We start from the raw sequence: 19018 nt of genomic DNA, 5'->3' as shown, positions 1-19018 counted from the left end.
TAAAGCTAAGACAGCTAAGCGCTACCTACAATGATTTAGTCATCTACAGTAACCTCACTCTGTCTTGGAGTTGCAATCACTAGGCAGGCTTCCCTTTTCTTTTCCACTGGCTTTTAGCTGGCCATGTTTGCTGACTTGTTTTGGTTCAAAATACGTCATTTATGCCCCACGGTGGTCATGTGATATTATTGCTCATTTGTTTCAGCAATCTCCGGAATCATAGAATGCGGGACACATTTTATCTTGCCAAAACATTGACACATAGGATACATGGTGTATGCAGCAGCGAAACGTCTCAAAACTCCAACAGCAATAGAAATAGAACATTTTGCCCAGAATTAAACTTTGCAGTCAGCACTTTTAAATGGTCATAACATCAGCAAAACCAAAGAGTTTATTAAAAAAGAATAAATTACATCCCATAAAGCATGGTGAGTAACCATAGTTTAGTATAGACTTTTGCAACGTTTAGGAAATCTACCTGATTTATGCAAAGATGCCTTTCCTAAATATCACAGTAGCCTGTGCTTTGGAAGTTGCTTCAGAACAACTCGATACACAAAAACAAATACTGGCTGTAAAATGCTTTTTTTTCCCACCTCAAATTCATATTTGGCACTTTGGGAAGTCAGATGAATTATGATTTTGTGTGTGTGATAACATTTCCAGCTATTACACTTCACCTCCATACTTGTTAGCCAAACACTCCACCACCAGGTCGAAATAGTACAATTCCTTTATACACACACACACACACACACCTACACAAGCTAATGTTATAATATATTTATAGTATTTATTCCAGCAAAAATAAAGTTACACTAAATTTTTTCATTAAGTTCTTTTTTTTAAGGAATACATGGAACAACCTAGAAATTAACCTGAGCAGGAATCCACGTAAGGAGTTCTTATTCCCAAATATATCTGAAAACTGTTCCTCCACCATATCACTTCCAAAATTAAATCAATCATTTTATCCAAGTAAATAAATGACCACATGAACTAAAAATCACAGCTACTCCTGATCTGATCAGTTTAACCATGCCAGGTTTCCTTTCTGCTTCATTCCAAATCAGGGTGCAAACACTTGATTGCACTGAAATTACACTGTGTGATACATTTGTGGTCATAAAGCTCTGTTTGTTTCAATACAGTAGCTGAAGTGTAGGCTCTACATGATCCAAACAAATTTCAAAATGAGTAATTTTCAAATGTTATTCCGAAAAACAAATTTTAAACTGAATAACTCAGTTTCCCGTTATTAATCATCTGATTAGAAAGACATGTTTTATTGACATTATACATATGCAGTACAACGAACATTTTTCCTTTCAAATCCCAGCTTGGAAGGAGCTGGGGTCAGAGTCTTGGGTCAGACATGGTGTAGTGCTTCTGGTGCAGAGATTGTTAAGGTCCATACTCAAGGGCTTAACTATGACAGTTTGGCTGCAAGAGGATTTAAAACCTTATCAGCATTCATACCTTTTGTGAATTCCAAACTCAAAACAACTACTCTACTGCATTTGCATATTGTACTTAGTAAAATGATCACAGAAAAAAAAAAAAATTCCATACCAAAGAAACTTTCCGTTTCCTTAATTCCACATATGTATGTGTGCTTGAAATCGATTTGGCTGCATTTCCACTTCATCCCTCTATCGTTTTGTGACTAACGCTTTGTTTAGGACTGTTCACACCACAAATACAGTGCACTCATATGGGACGTACACACTTCCAGAGCATTACAAGACCCAATCTTTTTATTAGAACATTTAAATTACATACTAAATGGAACAGTTCTACTGTAGTTTTCCTTGATGCTGTCTCCTGAAAACTAAGGGTTCAGGATCGCAAATGCGTGCCGTAATGATATACTGAATCCAATAACGAAGCAGACAATTATATACAATGTGTGCAATCTAGAAATTGATAGCTTTTCCAAATGAAGCAGCAAGATTGGCTTCTCTGAAGGCCTCTGATACAGTCTGGAAAGAAAGAAAAGTTTGAGTCAATAAAGCTGAACAGGTCTGGGAGAGGAAAAACAAAAAACAAAAAACACCACTCAATGTTTCCCAGTATGATGATATTTAACAAGATCAACTGTGAGCTACTGCTCACTTACTTATTCCCCCCCCACACTCTCACTTATATTAGAATGCAAGCAATCGAAGGAATAGGACACTTATTATGAATGTTGACTTCAACAAATAATTAACCCTGAAACAAGTAAAGAGCAGTGTTCTCCCCAGGGATTTCAAATAGCATCCTGGTAAATTGTCATTTTGAAATAGCATCAAAATCCACCCTATATGTTTCGTAAAGGGGCGGCACGGTGGTGTAGTGGTTAGCGCTGTCGCCTCACAGCAAGAAGGTCCAGGTTCGAGCCCCGTGACCGGCGAGGGCCTTTCTGTGCGGAGTTTGCATTAGGGCTGTGCGATGTCCCCTTAATTGGCATCGACGATGTTTATAGTGCAAACATCGTGATGGACGATCATATCGTGGGGGGGGATTTTAATACCATATTATTAAATATTTTATTATTATTATTATTATTAATAAAAGTATTAGATACTCATCCAAGGCTTTGGCACATAAAGAAAAAAGCGCTGGGTGATGTGGAATATTTGGCCTTGATAACGGATATATGGTCCAGCTGCAACATGATGCCTTACATGTCAGTTACCGTACATTATGTGGACCGAGAGTAGGCAATGCAGTCCAAATGCCTGCAGACGAGTTTCATGCCAGAGACACATTCAGCGGACAATTTAGAAGACGCACTGCGCGAGACACTTGCCGAATGGAAAATAGAGGAGAAAAAGATCGCCTGCATAACAACGGACAACGGGGCGAATATTGTCACAGCCATCAGGCAATTGAAATGGCTGTGGTTAAGTTGTTTTGGGCACAATTTGAACCTGGCCATAACCAACTCACTTGCGCAACAGAGGGCCAGTACAGACCGAGCAGTCAACACTGCGTTTGCACACAGCTGGCTTCGGAGAAATGAGCTGCGCAAAGCGCAGGTGGAAATGAACCTCCCCGAGCACTCACTGATCACGGTAAGATATTAATCAGCTCTAACAATGAAAGACTAGTATTCAAATTCTGAGAAGAAACTACACTTAAGCTATTACTCATTGTTTATTTACACCATATCAATTGGAGATGCGTTTCGGCCTTTAGTGCGCACTTGAACGCGCTAATTTTTCCAATTTATTAGTGTTTGAATTATTGCACCAGCTTTTAAAATCATGATTTAATATTGTTTTTTTTACTGTCTTTACATTTGTCAGAATCACCTTCATTCTTCCATTTGGTTTGACATTATGGCTTAGAGTGGACCATTTTGGGTCTGAAAGTAGGCCTATTTACCAGATTAAAGTTATTTGACTTCTGCCGAAGTCTGCGCTTCACTGCCGTTTGATAAGGTGCAATATTTCCTGACTGAAGTCGTTAATAGTAGCTATTTGTTTGAACAACATGACAAATTTTACATTAAAAGTATAGTGTAGGTTAAAAAATGAAGTCAAAATTTATTATTAGTAGCATACTGCATTTGTGTAACCACATGTTATGTTCACTAGCACGTCCCTGCACCATAGCCTACGTGAACAAGCGGTAATAGGACATTACTTTATAATGATTTATATAATTATGTATTTATATATAATTATATGTTATATAATATATTAAACAAAACTAACTTACTAAACTAACAAAAAACTAACTTTTTTGGTTAAATAGGCCCAGATGATATAAGCATGTTTATGACAGGAGGGGGCATGGTATCACGATGGTGGCTCTCCATCGTGATGGATGACCACCATCGTCGATGGACGATGGCATCGTCTATCGGCACAGCCCTAGTTTGCATGTTCTCCCCGTGTCCGCGTGGGTTTCCTCCGGGTGCTCTGGTTTCCCCCACAGTCCAAAGACATGCAGGTTAGGTTAACTGGTGGCTCTAAATTGAGCGTAGGTGTGAATGTGAGTGTGAATGGTTGTCTGTGTCTATGTGTCAGCCCTGTGATGACCTGACGACTTGTCCAGGGTGTACCCCGCCTTTCGCCCGTAGTCAGCTGGGATAGGCTCCAGCTTGCCTGCAACCCTGCAGAACAGGATAAAGCGGCTACAGATAAAGAGATGACATGAGATGCTTCGTAAATACATTCAGTCGGTAAACAGGAAGGTGATGTGGGACAGACCCAAAAACGATATACATGGTATAGAACCCCAAGCTGAACCTCAGTACCAAATATCAAGCCGCTGTGATTTGTAGTTGCTGAGAAAAATGCTATGAAAATTTTGTAAATCCAGGTTATACATTTCATAAATACATTCAGTGGGTAAACAGGAAGTCGATGTGGGACAGACCTGAAAACGGTATAGAACCCCAAGCTGAACCTCGGTACCAAATATCAAGCAGTTGTGATTTGTAGTTGCTGAGAAAAATGTTATGAAAATTTTGTAAATCCAGGCTATATGTTTTGTAAATACATTCGGTCGGTAAACAGGAAGTTGATGTGCGACAGACCTGAACATGGTATGCATGGTATGGAACCCCAAGCTGAGGTTTGGTACAAAGTGGCTATGATTTGTGGTTGCTGAGAAAAAGGGTGTTTTGGACAGACAGAGGTAAACCAGTATAATCCCCCCCTTCGGAATGGGGGTATAATGACATTGAAAAGCTGTCCTATACTTTTACACTAGAAAATTACAAAGAAAGGAAAATTATGAGGTCGATATAAAAAGACATGATGTTCTCCCTCACAATAATAATAATAATAATAATAATGTCCTCAACTTAAATACAAAATAGCCTTGACACCTGGAGGGAAACGTAGTTGTTTATAATTGTCGTGTTTTGCAATTATTCTCTTCAGAGTTTTTTTAGCATTACTTACAGGATGGGCGTGGCAGACCCTTGCAACATCCTCACATGATGCTCCATATTCCATTGCTAGTGCAGCCTCATTGATCATCTCTCCAGCTCCCTGCGGAACAAAGCACTCTCTTTCAGCTGATGCCAATTAAAAAAAAAATAAAATCAATATCATCTGCAGAAGTGTACATTATTAAGGGTACAGTGTTTGGCCAGTTTGAATGAGTGATACTTTCCTTTTTGGTAAAGTTTGTTAAGCAAATCAGAACACAGAAATTGCATGTGTGGATCAAACCAAATGATCCGAGACCATATGAGCAAGGCGGTCTCGGTCCAGTTCCAGCACTGAACACTAGTCGGGTACAAGCAAGAAAGATTTTGACAGTGACTCTAACTGCAAGATTTGGACTAAATGTGCATTTTGAGGGTTTTTTTTTTTTGTAGATGCGAGCTGCTAAACTGAACCATGAGAGACACACCGGACAGAGCTGTAGCACTGCAGAAATGCAACATAATCTGGATATTCTGATAGACAAATAAAGAGTAAAACAGTAGAATCATACACAAAATATTTTAAACTAGTTATTCATATAATCATCTTGTAACTGACTGCCAGATCTTTGTGGGATTATTTTTGTGGTTTCTATGCACAAGTGGTAATGGTTTGTTTACTGTATTCTGTCACCATATTTCCAAGCAACGAGTTCTACGAGGACACAACCCCACCCCAGCCAATGCTTCATTGATTTTTAGTTAATTTAATTATGTCCAGTGTGAAAGTAAACCAAACAGCAAACAAACCAAAAAAGTATTAATTCTGCTTTGTTTCAGACACTGCAAATGGATTGTGTGTGTGAAAGCGCTCCAAGCAAACAGTGGAAACACTTGAAAAACAGCTGCATGGCTAATTTCACTCACCGATCCAAGGATGTGAGCTCCCAGCATTCTGTCGGTCTCCTTGTGACTCAGGATCTTCACCAGGCCATCTGTATCAGCATTAGTCTTTGCTCTGCTATTAGCAGCAAAGGGGAATTTGCCAATTTTGTAAGGGATACCCTGAAGGAAACATGTTCCAGGAGGCAAAGTAAGTTTAAATAATACCCTGGGGAAGGGGGTGGGTGAGGGTTATGAGCTCACTGAAATGAACTAAATGATAAAAAGATCTCACTTCTTCCTTAAGCTGCTCCTCATTCTTGCCGACCCATGCGACTTCAGGGTGTGTATAGATGACTGAAGGAACACAGTTATAGTCAATGTGAACGGCTCCTCCTGCCATTCCCTCTACGCATATTATGCCTTCGTCCTCTGCTTTGTGTGCCAGCATGGGACCAGCCACCACGTCACCAATGGCATAAACACTGCATTCAGAAATGGATAATGGCTGAAACCACGCCCTAACCAGAGGACTGTTCATTCTTAGGAAACAAATTACTCAATGTGCACAGCAAATGAATACAATTTAAGCTTTCCAGATAAACAAGTAGAACTCGACTATGATGCTTCCATGGTCAACTAATTGAGGTCATTCTTCTTACTATTTGTATGCCTTGCTATGACCTTGACCCTGTTTGGATTGATTCCAAAATCTAATCATGGATATGACTTTTATACATCATATCAAATGCCTTAATGACAGAGTAACTGTAGGTAATAGTATGCCAAGTTTTTATTCATTATGGGAAACATGAATAACAGTTATTCCACAAAATCGAGTCGTACATGAGCTGATAGCCAACGAGGTGCATAGCACTGAGTTAGCTATAAGCCATGTATGTCGAGACTGAGTAGAATAACAGTTTTATTATATCCACGTTCACTGGATTTTGAGAAACAGCATTTTTATTTTTTTGCAAATTCAATAAATAAAAACTTTATACAAAACGGCCAACAAAATCATTTCTGCTTAGAATGTAAACAAACCGGCGAAATGACAGTAGCAATTTGTGAAAAATGCTGCTAATAATAATAATAATAATAATAATTCGGGGGGGATACATTCTTACCATCAAATACTTTCACTCCATATTTTGGTGGCCTTTTTTTTGTATTTTGTTTTAATTTCGTCCTTGGTTGTTTCAGCAACACACTCTGCCATTTTGTTTTTCTCTACTCATGGTATATGAGCTGATAGCCTGGTTGTACAGTAGCTGTTCAGAGCATGTGACTGCTCATATCCAGTGAATGTGGATAGAATAATGAATGATATTCTTGCATTATTCATCAGTCGGTATTGTTCTGGTCACAAGCAAAATTAGTTCATTTCCCTTGAGCTTGGAGTACCTGGGCACTTTGGTCTGGAACCGGTTGTTGATGGGTATCCTGCCACGGTTGTCCAGCTCAATACCAACGTTCTCAAGACCGAGGTCTTTTGTGTAAGGGCGACGGCCGATACACACTAGTAGCACATCACAAGTGAGCGTCTCGTTCTTGCCTCCAGCAGCAGCCTCCACGCTGTAAACACAAAACACTGCCATCACTGCTCTTTTCCCATGACTATACTTTCCCCATGAACAGCGGTCTCAAAAGTAGCCGGTCCCCGGCGGCAAATCGCTGGCTATGGCTTGTTATGCCGCCGGCTATTGTCAGTCGAGTCACAACATTTAATATTAAATATTTCTGACAGCAAAAAAAGTTGTGAACGTAAATTACATCCACTATGTCATGTATGTCCGTTGCCGCATCAACTGTGTTTACATCCTCGACACGAGTGCAGCCATTACTGCCGCCTGTGTTGCCAGATTGGGAGGTTTCCCGCCCAATCTGGGCGGTTTTTGAACATATTTTAGGCTGTAAAACGTCAGCAGTATCTGGCAACATATTTTTTTACTTAATACAAGAAATTAATGGATGCCAACGTTTTTACCAAAATGGTATTTTATTTTCCATTGTTTAGGCAGCTTCAGCATCATACTGTGAGATTCTGTTCAAATTGTTTTTTTTCTTCTATGAAGCCTGAGCCATTTATTTTATTAGTTTATAATTATTGTTTAATTTAGTCTTCAGGAGAGACTGCCTGCACACAGTACTAGTATTAATAGTTTTTTTTTCTTACATGAAAGCTGAGGCATTTATATTATATTTTAAGGTAACTTCATGTTGTGCTGTGAGGTTCTCTGCACTTTAACTTTTGAACCAACAGGTGCATTTGGATAAGTAAAGCCTATTTTTCTGCATTTTTGTAGTCCTGGTAATCTTTTATATTGGTAAAGTTGTTTATAGGACCATTTCTCAGTGTCTTTGTTTTTTTTAATCAATAGTTTTTCAGTAATAACTTAATATTTAACATATCACTCAATTTTAAACAACCCCCGCACCTCCTCCATGGGCTGCCCCCATAGTCTCCAAAATTTCTGTGGGAAACACTGGCGTGCGTAACAATGCTAATCAAGCTTAAGCTAGACGACCCGCCTCAAATACCCGTCCCGGGTAAATGTTATCCCAATTTTAGATGGTCTGTTCCAAACCATCCCACCCCATGAAAAATTCGTACTTGCATATCTCTCTCTCTCATATATATATATCCCTGCACGCTTTGCGTGCATTATGTCTGCCGCTGGCAGACATTTTACCATTTTGCACCCTGCTGTAAATTATTTGTACCCTGCTATTCTCCCAAACTTTGAAGCCCCTGCATGAATATTACATGAACAAAGTTTCACCATTATTCACACAGACCTATGAGTTTATAAATTAATATGCAAAATTTATATCTGGAAAGATACATTTCTGTAAAGGTGCTTTGTGACAGTCTGTGGTTAAATGCTCTAGTTAAATTTTATTTGTATGAACTTAAAATTTATCATTCAGAGCAGACAAACTACAATCAATTTAACCTTGCTCAAAAAAAAAAAAATCAGGGCAAACAGATCATGCTGGAGACTGATGTACTCTCTAAAAACTACTGCTGTAATCATAAAGCCGGTCATCCAAGATCACTCCTATCTACAGTATGCTCATTGAATTCATCAGGGGTTCCCACTTGATTTACACATGCAGGACCATAAGACAAACTCACAAGAGTGCTCCGAGAGCACAATATCCCCCGCTGGCAACTCTGCCATAACTCTGGTAAAATGTGACTGAATTGAACGAAATTGCAATATGCATATTACCAACATATAACAAAGAATCCTGTCACGTTTCATGAAATTCCTCCAAAAATTGAGAGAGGAGTTGATTTCAGAAACGAGTCCCCTTCCCAGGACAGACGGACATCGCCACGACAATCTCCCTTCGGGCCTTTCGGCCAGTGGGGGATAAAAAAAAACCTTTTTGCCAAATTACATGAAATTCCTCCAAAAATTGTGAGAGAAGGTGATTTCAGAAAGCAGGCACACCTTGATGAAATTGCTAAAAGTACAAGTTTGTTAATAATCAAGGGCATAACTCTGGTAAAAGTTGCCCATATTAAATGAAATTTCAGTATGCGTATAACTGTCATACAACAAAGCCTTTTGAGGTGAAATTCCTCCTCAAATTGTGAGTGGAGTTGATTTCAGAAGAACGTACACCCTCATGAAATTGTCAAAGTACAGGTTATTTAATCAAGGTTCAAAACTCTGGTAAAATTTTCACAAACAAAATTAAATCGCAATATGCGTATTACCATCATATAACAATGCCTTCTGCCAAGCTTTGAGAAAATCCTCCAAAAATTGAGAGAGGAGTTGATTTCAGAAGGAAAACACACTTATGAAATTGTCAAAGTATAATTTTGTTAATCAAGGGCTGTAACTCTGGTAAAATGTGACCCAATTTAATGAAATTACAATATGCGTATTACTGACATATAACAAAGAATCCTGCCAAGTTTCGTGAAATTTCTCCAAAAATTGAGAGAGGAGTTGATTTCAGAAGAGGAGTACCCTTCCCGGGACGGACAGATGGACGGTGCCACGACATAATCCCCTTTCGGGCCTTTCAGCCAGCGGGGGATAAAAAAAAAAAAAAATTATCTTTAATTCATTTATTTTGCAAATTAATATTATGAATATCACTAACTCTCTGCTAGTTCCTTGACAACATAGACGCTGAGCAGAAGTCTTGAAAACAAACAAAAATACATCAAATTATTTCCTGAAGTCCTACATTATAAATATGGAATGAAAAAAAAATAAGTAAATAAAATTCAGGGTGGCCAAAAAAATTCATAATGGGGTTGCAGAAGATTCATATCATCCATTTGGAGTTGTTCATACAAAACGTTTGGGAACGTCTGCAGTACACCCTTTCCACTCATTGTATCTTTTGCCTTTTCTCTTCAAACTATAATGATTTACAGTCCCTCTATCTGGTGTCACCCAGAAGAGGCTGTTTTTTTTGTTTGTTTGTTTTTTTAAAGCATTTTGTCTGGTTCCTCTCAAACATACTTCCTCATGGCATCTCAGAAATTTATCATCATTGTCAATTCTGACCTCCTCATTAGGAATCTGATTCTATAAAATGCAATACAATTAGATTAATAATGTGGCTTGTGTATAAAAGTCTGCACACAGTAGCATGGACCTGCTTACTTCATACATGCGCTATTTTTGACTAACGTAAGAGAGACGACAATAACAGCTTAAGTGAAGTTTAAACTTACGCCACATCAATCTTGCCATCAGGCCTCCTGGTAGCACCCATGACTTTGGTACCCAGCTTAAACTTCATGCCCTGTTTCTGGAGAATACGCTGGAAATTCTTGGAGATCTCCATATCGATGCCCATCCCACCAACGTGGCCCAGGAATTCCACTGCTGTCACTTTGGAGCCCAGTCTGTGCCACACTGAGCCCTGAAATGTATAAAATACAGAATGTAGAGAACACCATGATCAATATAAAGCCGACAGATTATGGAACAACATGCTGCCATTCAGATGACGTCTTTTTCAGGGAAGGCCTTGCTTGTTTCAGCAAGACAATACCAAACTACATTCCACATGTATTACAACTGCATGGATCTGGAGTGAGAGAGTCCAGGTGCTAAACTGGCCTGCCTGCAGTCCAGACCTGTCTCCCATTTAAATTATTTGGTGCATTATGAAGTGCAAAATACAAGGAAGGAGACTGAACTGTTAAGCAACTGAAATCCTATATTGGGTAAGAATGGGACAACATTTCTCTTTCAAAACTACAGCAACTGGTCTCCTCAGTTTCCAAACATTTACAGTGTTCTTAAAAGTAGAGGTGATGCAACACAGTGGTAAACATTCCCCTGTCCCAACTTTTTTTGAAACGTGTTGCTGGCACTAAATTCAAAATGAGCATATATTTTTCAAACAACAATAAGATTTCTCTAGTTTCAACATTTGATATGTTGTCTCTGTACTATTTTCAATTAAATATAGGGTTTCCATGGTTTGCAAATCATCGCATTATGTTTTTATTTATATTTTATAAAGCATCCCATCTTTTTTGGAATTGGGATTTTACACATTATATATGTCCCATTTACTCACCAGCTCCACTCCAATAACTCCAGCTCCAATAACAATCAGTTCTTCAGGGACCTTCTTAAGGGACAGTGCCCCCGTAGAGGATACGATAGTGTCTTCATCAATCTGCCAGTAAAAATTGTAAGCTACAAGTTGAAATCAAACTAAAACGATTTTTAAAACCAAAATGTTAAACGTGGATGTATATTTATTAGAGGCTTGTGAAGTTAATTTGTAACTATTAAAAATATTTATATTTTGGCAAATAAATCTGGAGTACCTCAATGCCTGGGAATGGAGTGACCTCTGATCCTGTAGCAATGAGGATGTTTTTGGTGTTAATGACCTGCTCACCACCATCAGCTGTCTTTGCAGTGACCTGATTTTTCCCGGTTACAGTTCCAAACCCATTGACATGTGTCACCTTTAGAAGAATTAAGCACCACAACAGTAGTAAATAACTCAATTTGAACCCCTCTAGAAGAACTGTTTATGTTTACAGGCATACCTTATTCTGTTTAAATAAGTGTGCAATGCCTCCTGTCAAGGCTTTGACAGCACCACTCTTCTGTGCCATCATCTTCTCCAAGTTTAACGAAATCCCTTGGACTTAAAAAAATAAAATTTGAAACAGGCTTGAGTTTAAATGTTCACATTCAATTAATTTGTATCAATCCTTATGTTGGCAGCACAGATAACATGGCAGTTACTATACTGCTGTAGGGCTATCAGATACTGAATATTGTACATATGGGATACATGTCTTAAAACAAACGGTCATCATGCCACTGATGTTTTGCATAACCTGGCAAGAGAAGCATGGAGAGACTTGGCCAAGTTACTAAGAAGACATCAGTGTTTTTATTTATTAAAAAAAAAAGTAGCTGAAGCAAATGAAAAACGTGAGACTGTACTTACTTTCAATACCTCGGCTTTCAAAATCCTTTCCATGTGCCAAGTGATACAGATAAGAGTTGTTTAACAGGGCCTTGAAAATACAATACAATTGTCAGAAAATTGTTCCAATCACAGATTTTTTTTTAAATGGCTGATTCACCCAATTAGTAAGAAAAAATATAAAATACTTTTGATGGGATGCAGCCCACGTTTAAGCAGGTGCCTCCAAGAGTGTCATTCTTCTCCACACACACTGTCTGCAAAAGGACACAATAAGCAATGTTAATCAATTTGGGGGGGGGGGGTGAATAGGTACCCTATGGGTACATGTGGCTACTGCTTATAAATAAAATTGTTTTCCAATACCATGTCCATACAGTAAATATAACATATATAAAATATATAAAAATTTTATCAGTTATACTTGTATCATCTCTTGCAAGCATCACCAAGCTGTGAGCAGCATCAGGGCTTGTAGTATTTTGATTACTAATTTTCTTTACTGTGTTTTATTCAAAATACAGTGCTGTGAACTATATCTTTTTTCAAAATAGTAAGAAAGCACTTGTTCATGAATTGTCTTAGAGGCATTATTTAGTACTAATGAGCACATTTTGTTTCACAAATGCAGTGTAAAGACTCAAATAAAATTAAAGCGAATAGCAGAAGTTTGATATCGGCTTCTCAAATACAATGCCCCCCACAATTATTGGCATATTAAGATATGTTCTTAGGCTTCTAATAAATTCATTTTTTTTAAAAATAAGACAATAATGCAAAAAAAGAGAAAAATCCAACCGTTAATTCAAGTGCATTTATTCAGTGGGAAAAAAAAATCCCACATTAAGAAATAATTCTTTTACATGAAATCATGTGTGCCACAATTATTGGCACCCCTGATGTTAATACTTTGTACAACTTCCTTTTGCCAACAAGACAGCACTTAATATTCTTCTATAACATTTCACAAGATGGGAGAATACAGAGAGAGGGAAATTCGACCATTCCTCTTTGCACAATCTCTCTAAATCGTCCAGGGTCCTGGGTCCTCTCCTATGCACTCTCCTCTTCAGCTCACCCCACAGGTTTTCAACTGGGTTGAGGTCTGGGGACTGAGATGGCCATGGGAGGAGCTTGATTTTGTCTGGTGAACCATTTTTGTGTAGATTTGGCCACATGTTTAGGGTCATTATCTTGCTGAAAGACCCAGTGACGACCCATCTTCAGCTTTCGGGCAAAGGCCACCAGATTTTGATTTAAAATGTCCTGGTATTTCAAAGAGTTCACGATGCCATGCACAATAACAAGGTTCCAGGGCCTTTGGAAGAGAAACAGGCCCACAGCATCACCGATCCTCCCCCTTCACAGTGAGCATGAGGTGCTTTTCCGCATACTCATCTTTTGTGTTATGCCAGACCCACTTAGTGTGTTTGTTGCCAAAAAGCTCTATCTTGGTCTCATCTGACCAAAGCACACGGTCCCAGTACCGCTTAGCGAACTCCAGACGTTTACATTTATGCTTGTAAGTGAGAAAAGGCTTTTTCCATGCATGCCTCCCAAACAGCTTGTTGGCATGTAGATAGCGCCTGATGGTTGTTACGGAGACTTTGTAACCCCAAGATGCTACTCTTTGACGCAATTCTCTAACAGTGAGCTTTGGAGAACTTTTTACTTCTCTTACCATCCTCCTCACTGTGTGTGGTGGCAAGATAAACTTGCATCCTCGTCCAGGCTTATTTGCCACTGTTCCAGTTGTTTTAAACTTCTTGATGATTCCTCTGACTGTAGATACGGGCCGGTGTAGGCGAGTGGCTATTTTCTTGTAGCCATTGCCTGACTTATGAAGGTCGACACACATCTGCCTTACTTGAATGGTGTGTTCTCTTGTCTTTCCCATGTTGAAGAATGGATAAGAGAAATAGGCCTCTGTGTCACATCATATTTATACCCCAGGGAAACAGGATGTGATTAATTACTAATTAAAGATTCCTAGATACTCTGATCAACTTTATAAACTACAGTAGAAATGACAAAAATGCTTCAATTACATTTATTTTCTAGGAATTATGGGTGCCAATAATTGTTGAACAGGTGATTTTATGAAAAATATTTCTTAGGGATTTTTTTTTTAAATTCACTTGAGTTAAAGGTTACATTTTTCTACAATTTTCAGTGTGAGATTATGCTTCTGCAATAAAAATTTAATTTACTTTAAGGCTTTTAACACACATCTTAACCAGGGGTGCCAATAATTGTGGAGGGCACTGTATATCTGCCAAAAAAAAAAACCTTACAAAACCTTTCATTTGACCTTTCAGAAGGACCAAACAAAAGCTGTGATAAACAAAAGGTACATTTTCTTAAAATAAACACCACTTACTTGATATCAAATCAGTAGCCTTGGCGAACCATGAGGTGAATTTTGTTTATTTTTTTATCTGCCGATTATCTTTCGAAACTACAAACTTATAACGAGGTTTCTCTTACTTTATTTCTGATTCTGACTGGTTCCGAAGTTTATCAAGAAGTAGAACGGGTAATCGAACTTGATCAGGATAAGCGCTGATTGGTTATGAAGTTTCGCTATTGTTACACTTATTCTTACATCATGATGACATACTTGTTCTTGAAGAAGAAGAAACCACCTTTATTTGTCACATGCACACTTCAAGCACAGTGAGATTCATCTTTTGCATTTAATCATCTGAAGCAGTGAACACATGCACACACACCCAGAGCAGTGGGCAGCCATACTACAGCGCCCAGGGAGCAGTCAGGGGTTAGGTACCTTGCTCAAGGGCACTTCAGCCCAAGGCCGCCCCAGGTTAACCTAACTGCATGTCTTTGAACTGTGGGGGAAACCAGAGAACCCAGAGGAAACCCACGCAGACATGGGGAGAACATGCAAACTCCACACAGAAAGGCCCCCGCCAGCCTCCGGGCTTGAACCCAGAACCTTCTTGCTGTGAGGCGACAGTGCTAACCACTACACCACCGTCCTTGTGTACCTTTGATAATGCAAGATCAACTATTCGTATTGTGAGATCATAATTTGTAGTTTTGGTGATTGTAATGCTTATGCACAGTGTGCTATTGTTACACTCATTCTTACAACACGATGACATAGTGACTACTGCCTCGCTTCGCCTCTGTGAGGCAGTAGCCACAAAAAGAACTGAAAAAGGCTGTTTTGCTATTACACCAAGAACGCTGGCTGATACCTTACCTTGAAACCAAGCTGTGCAGCTTTGATGGCAGCAACATACCCTCCAGGTCCAGAGCCCACTACTGTGACATCAGCATCAACTAGATGAAAGGAATGCACATGAGCTGAACTCAGCACCTTTCAGTAAAGGTTCATGAACATGATAGTTTAGCAATTATGGTAGCAGTGATCATCTAAGACTACGTTCAGACTGCACCCTGAAACGACCCATATCTGATTTTTTTTGCCCATATGCGACCTGTATCCGATTTGTTATTGACAATCTGAACGACACAGATCCGATTTTTTTCACATGCGACCCAGGCCGCTTGGATATGTGGTCCTAATTCCGATGCATATCCGTTATTTTCACATGCGACTGCAGTCTGACCGGACAGGTCGCATTCATGCGACCTACACGTCATCAACAAGAGACAAACGTCACTATTCTGCGTTGGCTAATCCCGCCTCTTTGGTGGAAAACAACAACATTTGTACAGTTTTCAGAATTTAAATACTTTTATAGAATTGATCAATCTAATGGTGGATTTGGTAGGGACCTGGATGTTAAATCATCCTGTATTACAAGATTATAAGATTGTTCTGGAAATTTCCAGTAATTTGACACCTTCGGTCTCATTAGTCTGCTGCCCACATTAATCAGATTATTGTGTGAGTTCCGCCGCCGCCACAAAAACCACATCGCCAGGTCTCGCCTCATCTCCATGCTTTACTTGCAAACTTGAAGAGTTCGCTTTTTTTTTTGTTTACGTATTACGTAGATGTGCTTATTACGTGTCAATTTGCGCATGCGGGACACTTTTGGGTCGTTTTCCGTTCATATTGGAGATCGCATACAAGTCTCGTATAATTGGTAATGTGAACGGCCTAACAAAAAAATCGGATTTCACAACAAATCGGTTATGGTTCGTTTCAGGTTGCAGTCTGAACGTAGTGTCAAGCAGTCCAATGGTCTTACTTGCTGCTTTGTCAGCATATGTTCTCAGAGATAATGCTGTAGCTCCATGGAGTTTGCAGGGCAGGTGTTGACCTCGCTGTAGGAGGGCAAAGCCAAACAAAAACTGAAAATCCAGACTAACCGGAAACAAACTATTGATGCTTGAGAAGCTATTACACATAGCCAGTTAATATATCAGGAAGAGAAGTCTTTGTTAACTTGTATTGCATAGTCCAACTTCATCCAACAACTAAAAAAGGTAACGAAAAGATCTAATTTAAAACGAGGTAAACAAACAAAAAAAGTGCGTTGTGGAAAATGTATTTAGACACATACGCAAGTTAGTGGCAGTATTTTGGGAAACTGATTGCTGCTAGCTAGTAATATTAATATTAATCCAACCTACCTGAAACTAATCAACTTGTATACTTGAAATTAATATTAAGACACATGCGTGGTAAGGCAGGATAAGGTACACAAATACACAAAGTAGCTAGCTTTTCAAGTTAGACATATTTTGCTAATTAGAATTTATTTTAACATACAAAAGCTTGACCAAGCTCAAAAGTAAGTATTTATTCTTTGCCAAGCGCATGTCAAACACAGTCATGCGCAGTTACATACTTTACTTTCTCTGATTTAGTTAGAAGCTAAGTAAACTATGCTAGGATTACTACTGAGCTAACTGGGCCTTAACTGGGCGACGAAGCGACATATTGCTGGATTTCTGTCTATAAATCACTGTGGACACATTCAGCAGAGCAAACTTCAGTTACATATACCATAATTACCGTTGCAAGGGCGCGATAAAGCTGGTTCCAGCTCTGCATTTTGACAGTGTCCCGAAACACTACGGTTCACCTACAGCAGCCAGCACAACCAAGGACTCCTTTCTTTACGCATGCGCAATAGAAATTGTTGGGCGGAGCCGCGTGAAGTATGTTGTCGCTTGTTGATTACGTCAAATATATGTAACTTATCATATTCTGTGCTTTCTATTTTGCTCTGTCGTAATGCATTCCGGTCTACTCTATTCTGCCAAATTCCCTCATTTTCTCTTATAATATATTCCATTATCTTATCGTATTGCCGGATCACAACGGAAATAAGTGTTATACTTTCTTGTGTTATCCGTGTATATTAATATACACTATATTTATGTATTTTGTGCATTATTTTACGAAATAAAATCAATCAATCAAAGTAACTGTCTATCCTACTCTAGAGAGAGAGAGAGAGTGTGTGTGTGTGTGTGTGTGTGTGTGTGTGTGTGTGTGGTATTTTTGTTGTATTCTGTTCTATACCACCATATTGCTTTCTATTCTATTCTGTTCTATTTTGACATGTTCCCTCTTGTGATATATTCTATTGTATTGTGATGGCTGTCTATTCTGTGGATATGTGTAGTGTTTTGTCGTGTTCTGTTATGTATCTTCATAATGCTTTCTACTCTGGCATATTCCCTTCTTCTTTCTTTTAATCTGTTCTGCTGTATTGTCATATTCTTTTCTACAAACTAAAAAGAATACGTGTAGCATTTTGTCAGACTCTTTTCTACTTCTTCAAAATGCTTTCTATTCGATCATATTCCCTTCTGTTCTCTCATAATATACTCTATTATATTGTCCTAATGTCTATTCTATTCTTTTTTTGCCATGTTTTCTTCTGTTCTGTGAACATTCATTTCTCTATGTTCTATCTTAATATATACTAATTTGTCATATTCTATTCTCTCCTAAGTTATCCTATTCTATCCTGTTCTATTCTCTATTTCTATCCATAAAGCATTATACTGTCATTCTTAGTCCTGGGTATGACTTTAAACTGCAACCAGTGATGAGTCTCAGGTCCGGGAGGACTTTAGTATTGGGGAAAGTGGAGTTACCCCTTAATCACCATTGCTCCCAGGTCTGCTCTGACCTGGAGTGGTAGCACCTGCCTGGGTTCCAGCTATAGGTTAAATAGTACATCACCAATAAGGCACTGGCAGCAGGGTGCTTTTCGGTGCAGCAGATGAACCCAACAGGGTCAATTGCACACCACCTGATGGCATGCGGAAGAGCAACTCAAATGGCCAATGGATGGCATCACCCGGCAACTCAGTTGTCACTGTGAGACAACTTCCATACCCGTCAAGTCTGTGGCACTTTTGTGCACCACTTGGCATCAGGTCTGGAGGGCCAGAGAGACAACACGATGGGGGCATGGCATCGTTTGTCTTACCTTACTGTGCAAGGCGCTTCATTAGGAGAGGAGCTCTGGTGCGGGCCTTGCAGCCCATCTCCATTTCTGCACATCCTAATGAAGCAGTCATCATCGTTAGCAATGGACAGCCAATGACAACGATGCATTGAGTTTCACAAGTAGAGTAAAAGAAAAAATATATAACAAATGTCACAAAGGTAACAGCCTACTCTGTTATAGTTATAATAACTTCCTATATTGAATTAAACTTAAGATGGATAATTTATTTACACCCAACAGGAAAAGGATAGAATTTCAAAACACTTAGATAACCTGTACCCTGATTAACCCTCAACATTATTGTTATTGTAGATGCTTTCCCTTATTATTTCTTTAACCTACCGCTACTTTTTAAAGCTTAAAGAAATTGTCACGTGAAACACATCATTTTGGAAGAAAAAAGTCAGGTAAACAT

The 19018-nt window shown here is 38.9% G+C and overlaps 1 protein-coding gene across 1 annotated transcript; it reads right to left on the bottom strand.

Annotated features, from left to right (window-relative positions):
- Positions 1 to 1268: 1268 nt before the first annotated feature.
- dldh (dihydrolipoamide dehydrogenase) lies at positions 1269 to 17258 on the bottom strand. The gene is made up of 14 exons (XM_060914790.1): positions 17151 to 17258; positions 16381 to 16456; positions 15423 to 15502; positions 12385 to 12453; positions 12218 to 12287; positions 11808 to 11908; positions 11580 to 11723; positions 11324 to 11425; positions 10467 to 10657; positions 7163 to 7333; positions 6051 to 6240; positions 5801 to 5938; positions 4905 to 4994; positions 1269 to 1985 (listed from the first exon to the last, which is right to left on the bottom strand). Exons 1-14 carry the CDS (start codon positions 17187 to 17189, stop codon positions 1920 to 1922), a joined length of 1527 nt encoding a protein of 508 aa, XP_060770773.1. The 5' UTR covers positions 17190 to 17258; the 3' UTR covers positions 1269 to 1919.
- Positions 17259 to 19018: the final 1760 nt, after the last annotated feature.

This window comes from Neoarius graeffei, chromosome 2 (assembly GCF_027579695.1).
Source record: "Neoarius graeffei isolate fNeoGra1 chromosome 2, fNeoGra1.pri, whole genome shotgun sequence".
Taxonomy (NCBI): Eukaryota; Metazoa; Chordata; class Actinopteri; order Siluriformes; family Ariidae; genus Neoarius; species Neoarius graeffei.
Note: the sequence above shows the minus strand (reverse complement) of the source record. Positions and strands in the feature narration are given on the sequence as shown.

Bases quoted from the DNA above. Each gene is read 5' to 3' on its own strand.
- dldh (XM_060914790.1), bottom strand. From the start codon at position 17,189: ATGCAGAGCTGGAACCAGCTTTATCGCGCCCTTGCAACG. The intron at 15,503-16,380 runs GTAAGACCATTG...CCTTTCATCTAG, and splicing joins ATATGCTGACAAAGCAGCAA to TTGATGCTGATGTCACAGTA. The intron at 12,454-15,422 runs GTAAGGTATCAG...GTCCTTTTGCAG, and splicing joins CTGCACAGCTTGGTTTCAAG to ACAGTGTGTGTGGAGAAGAA.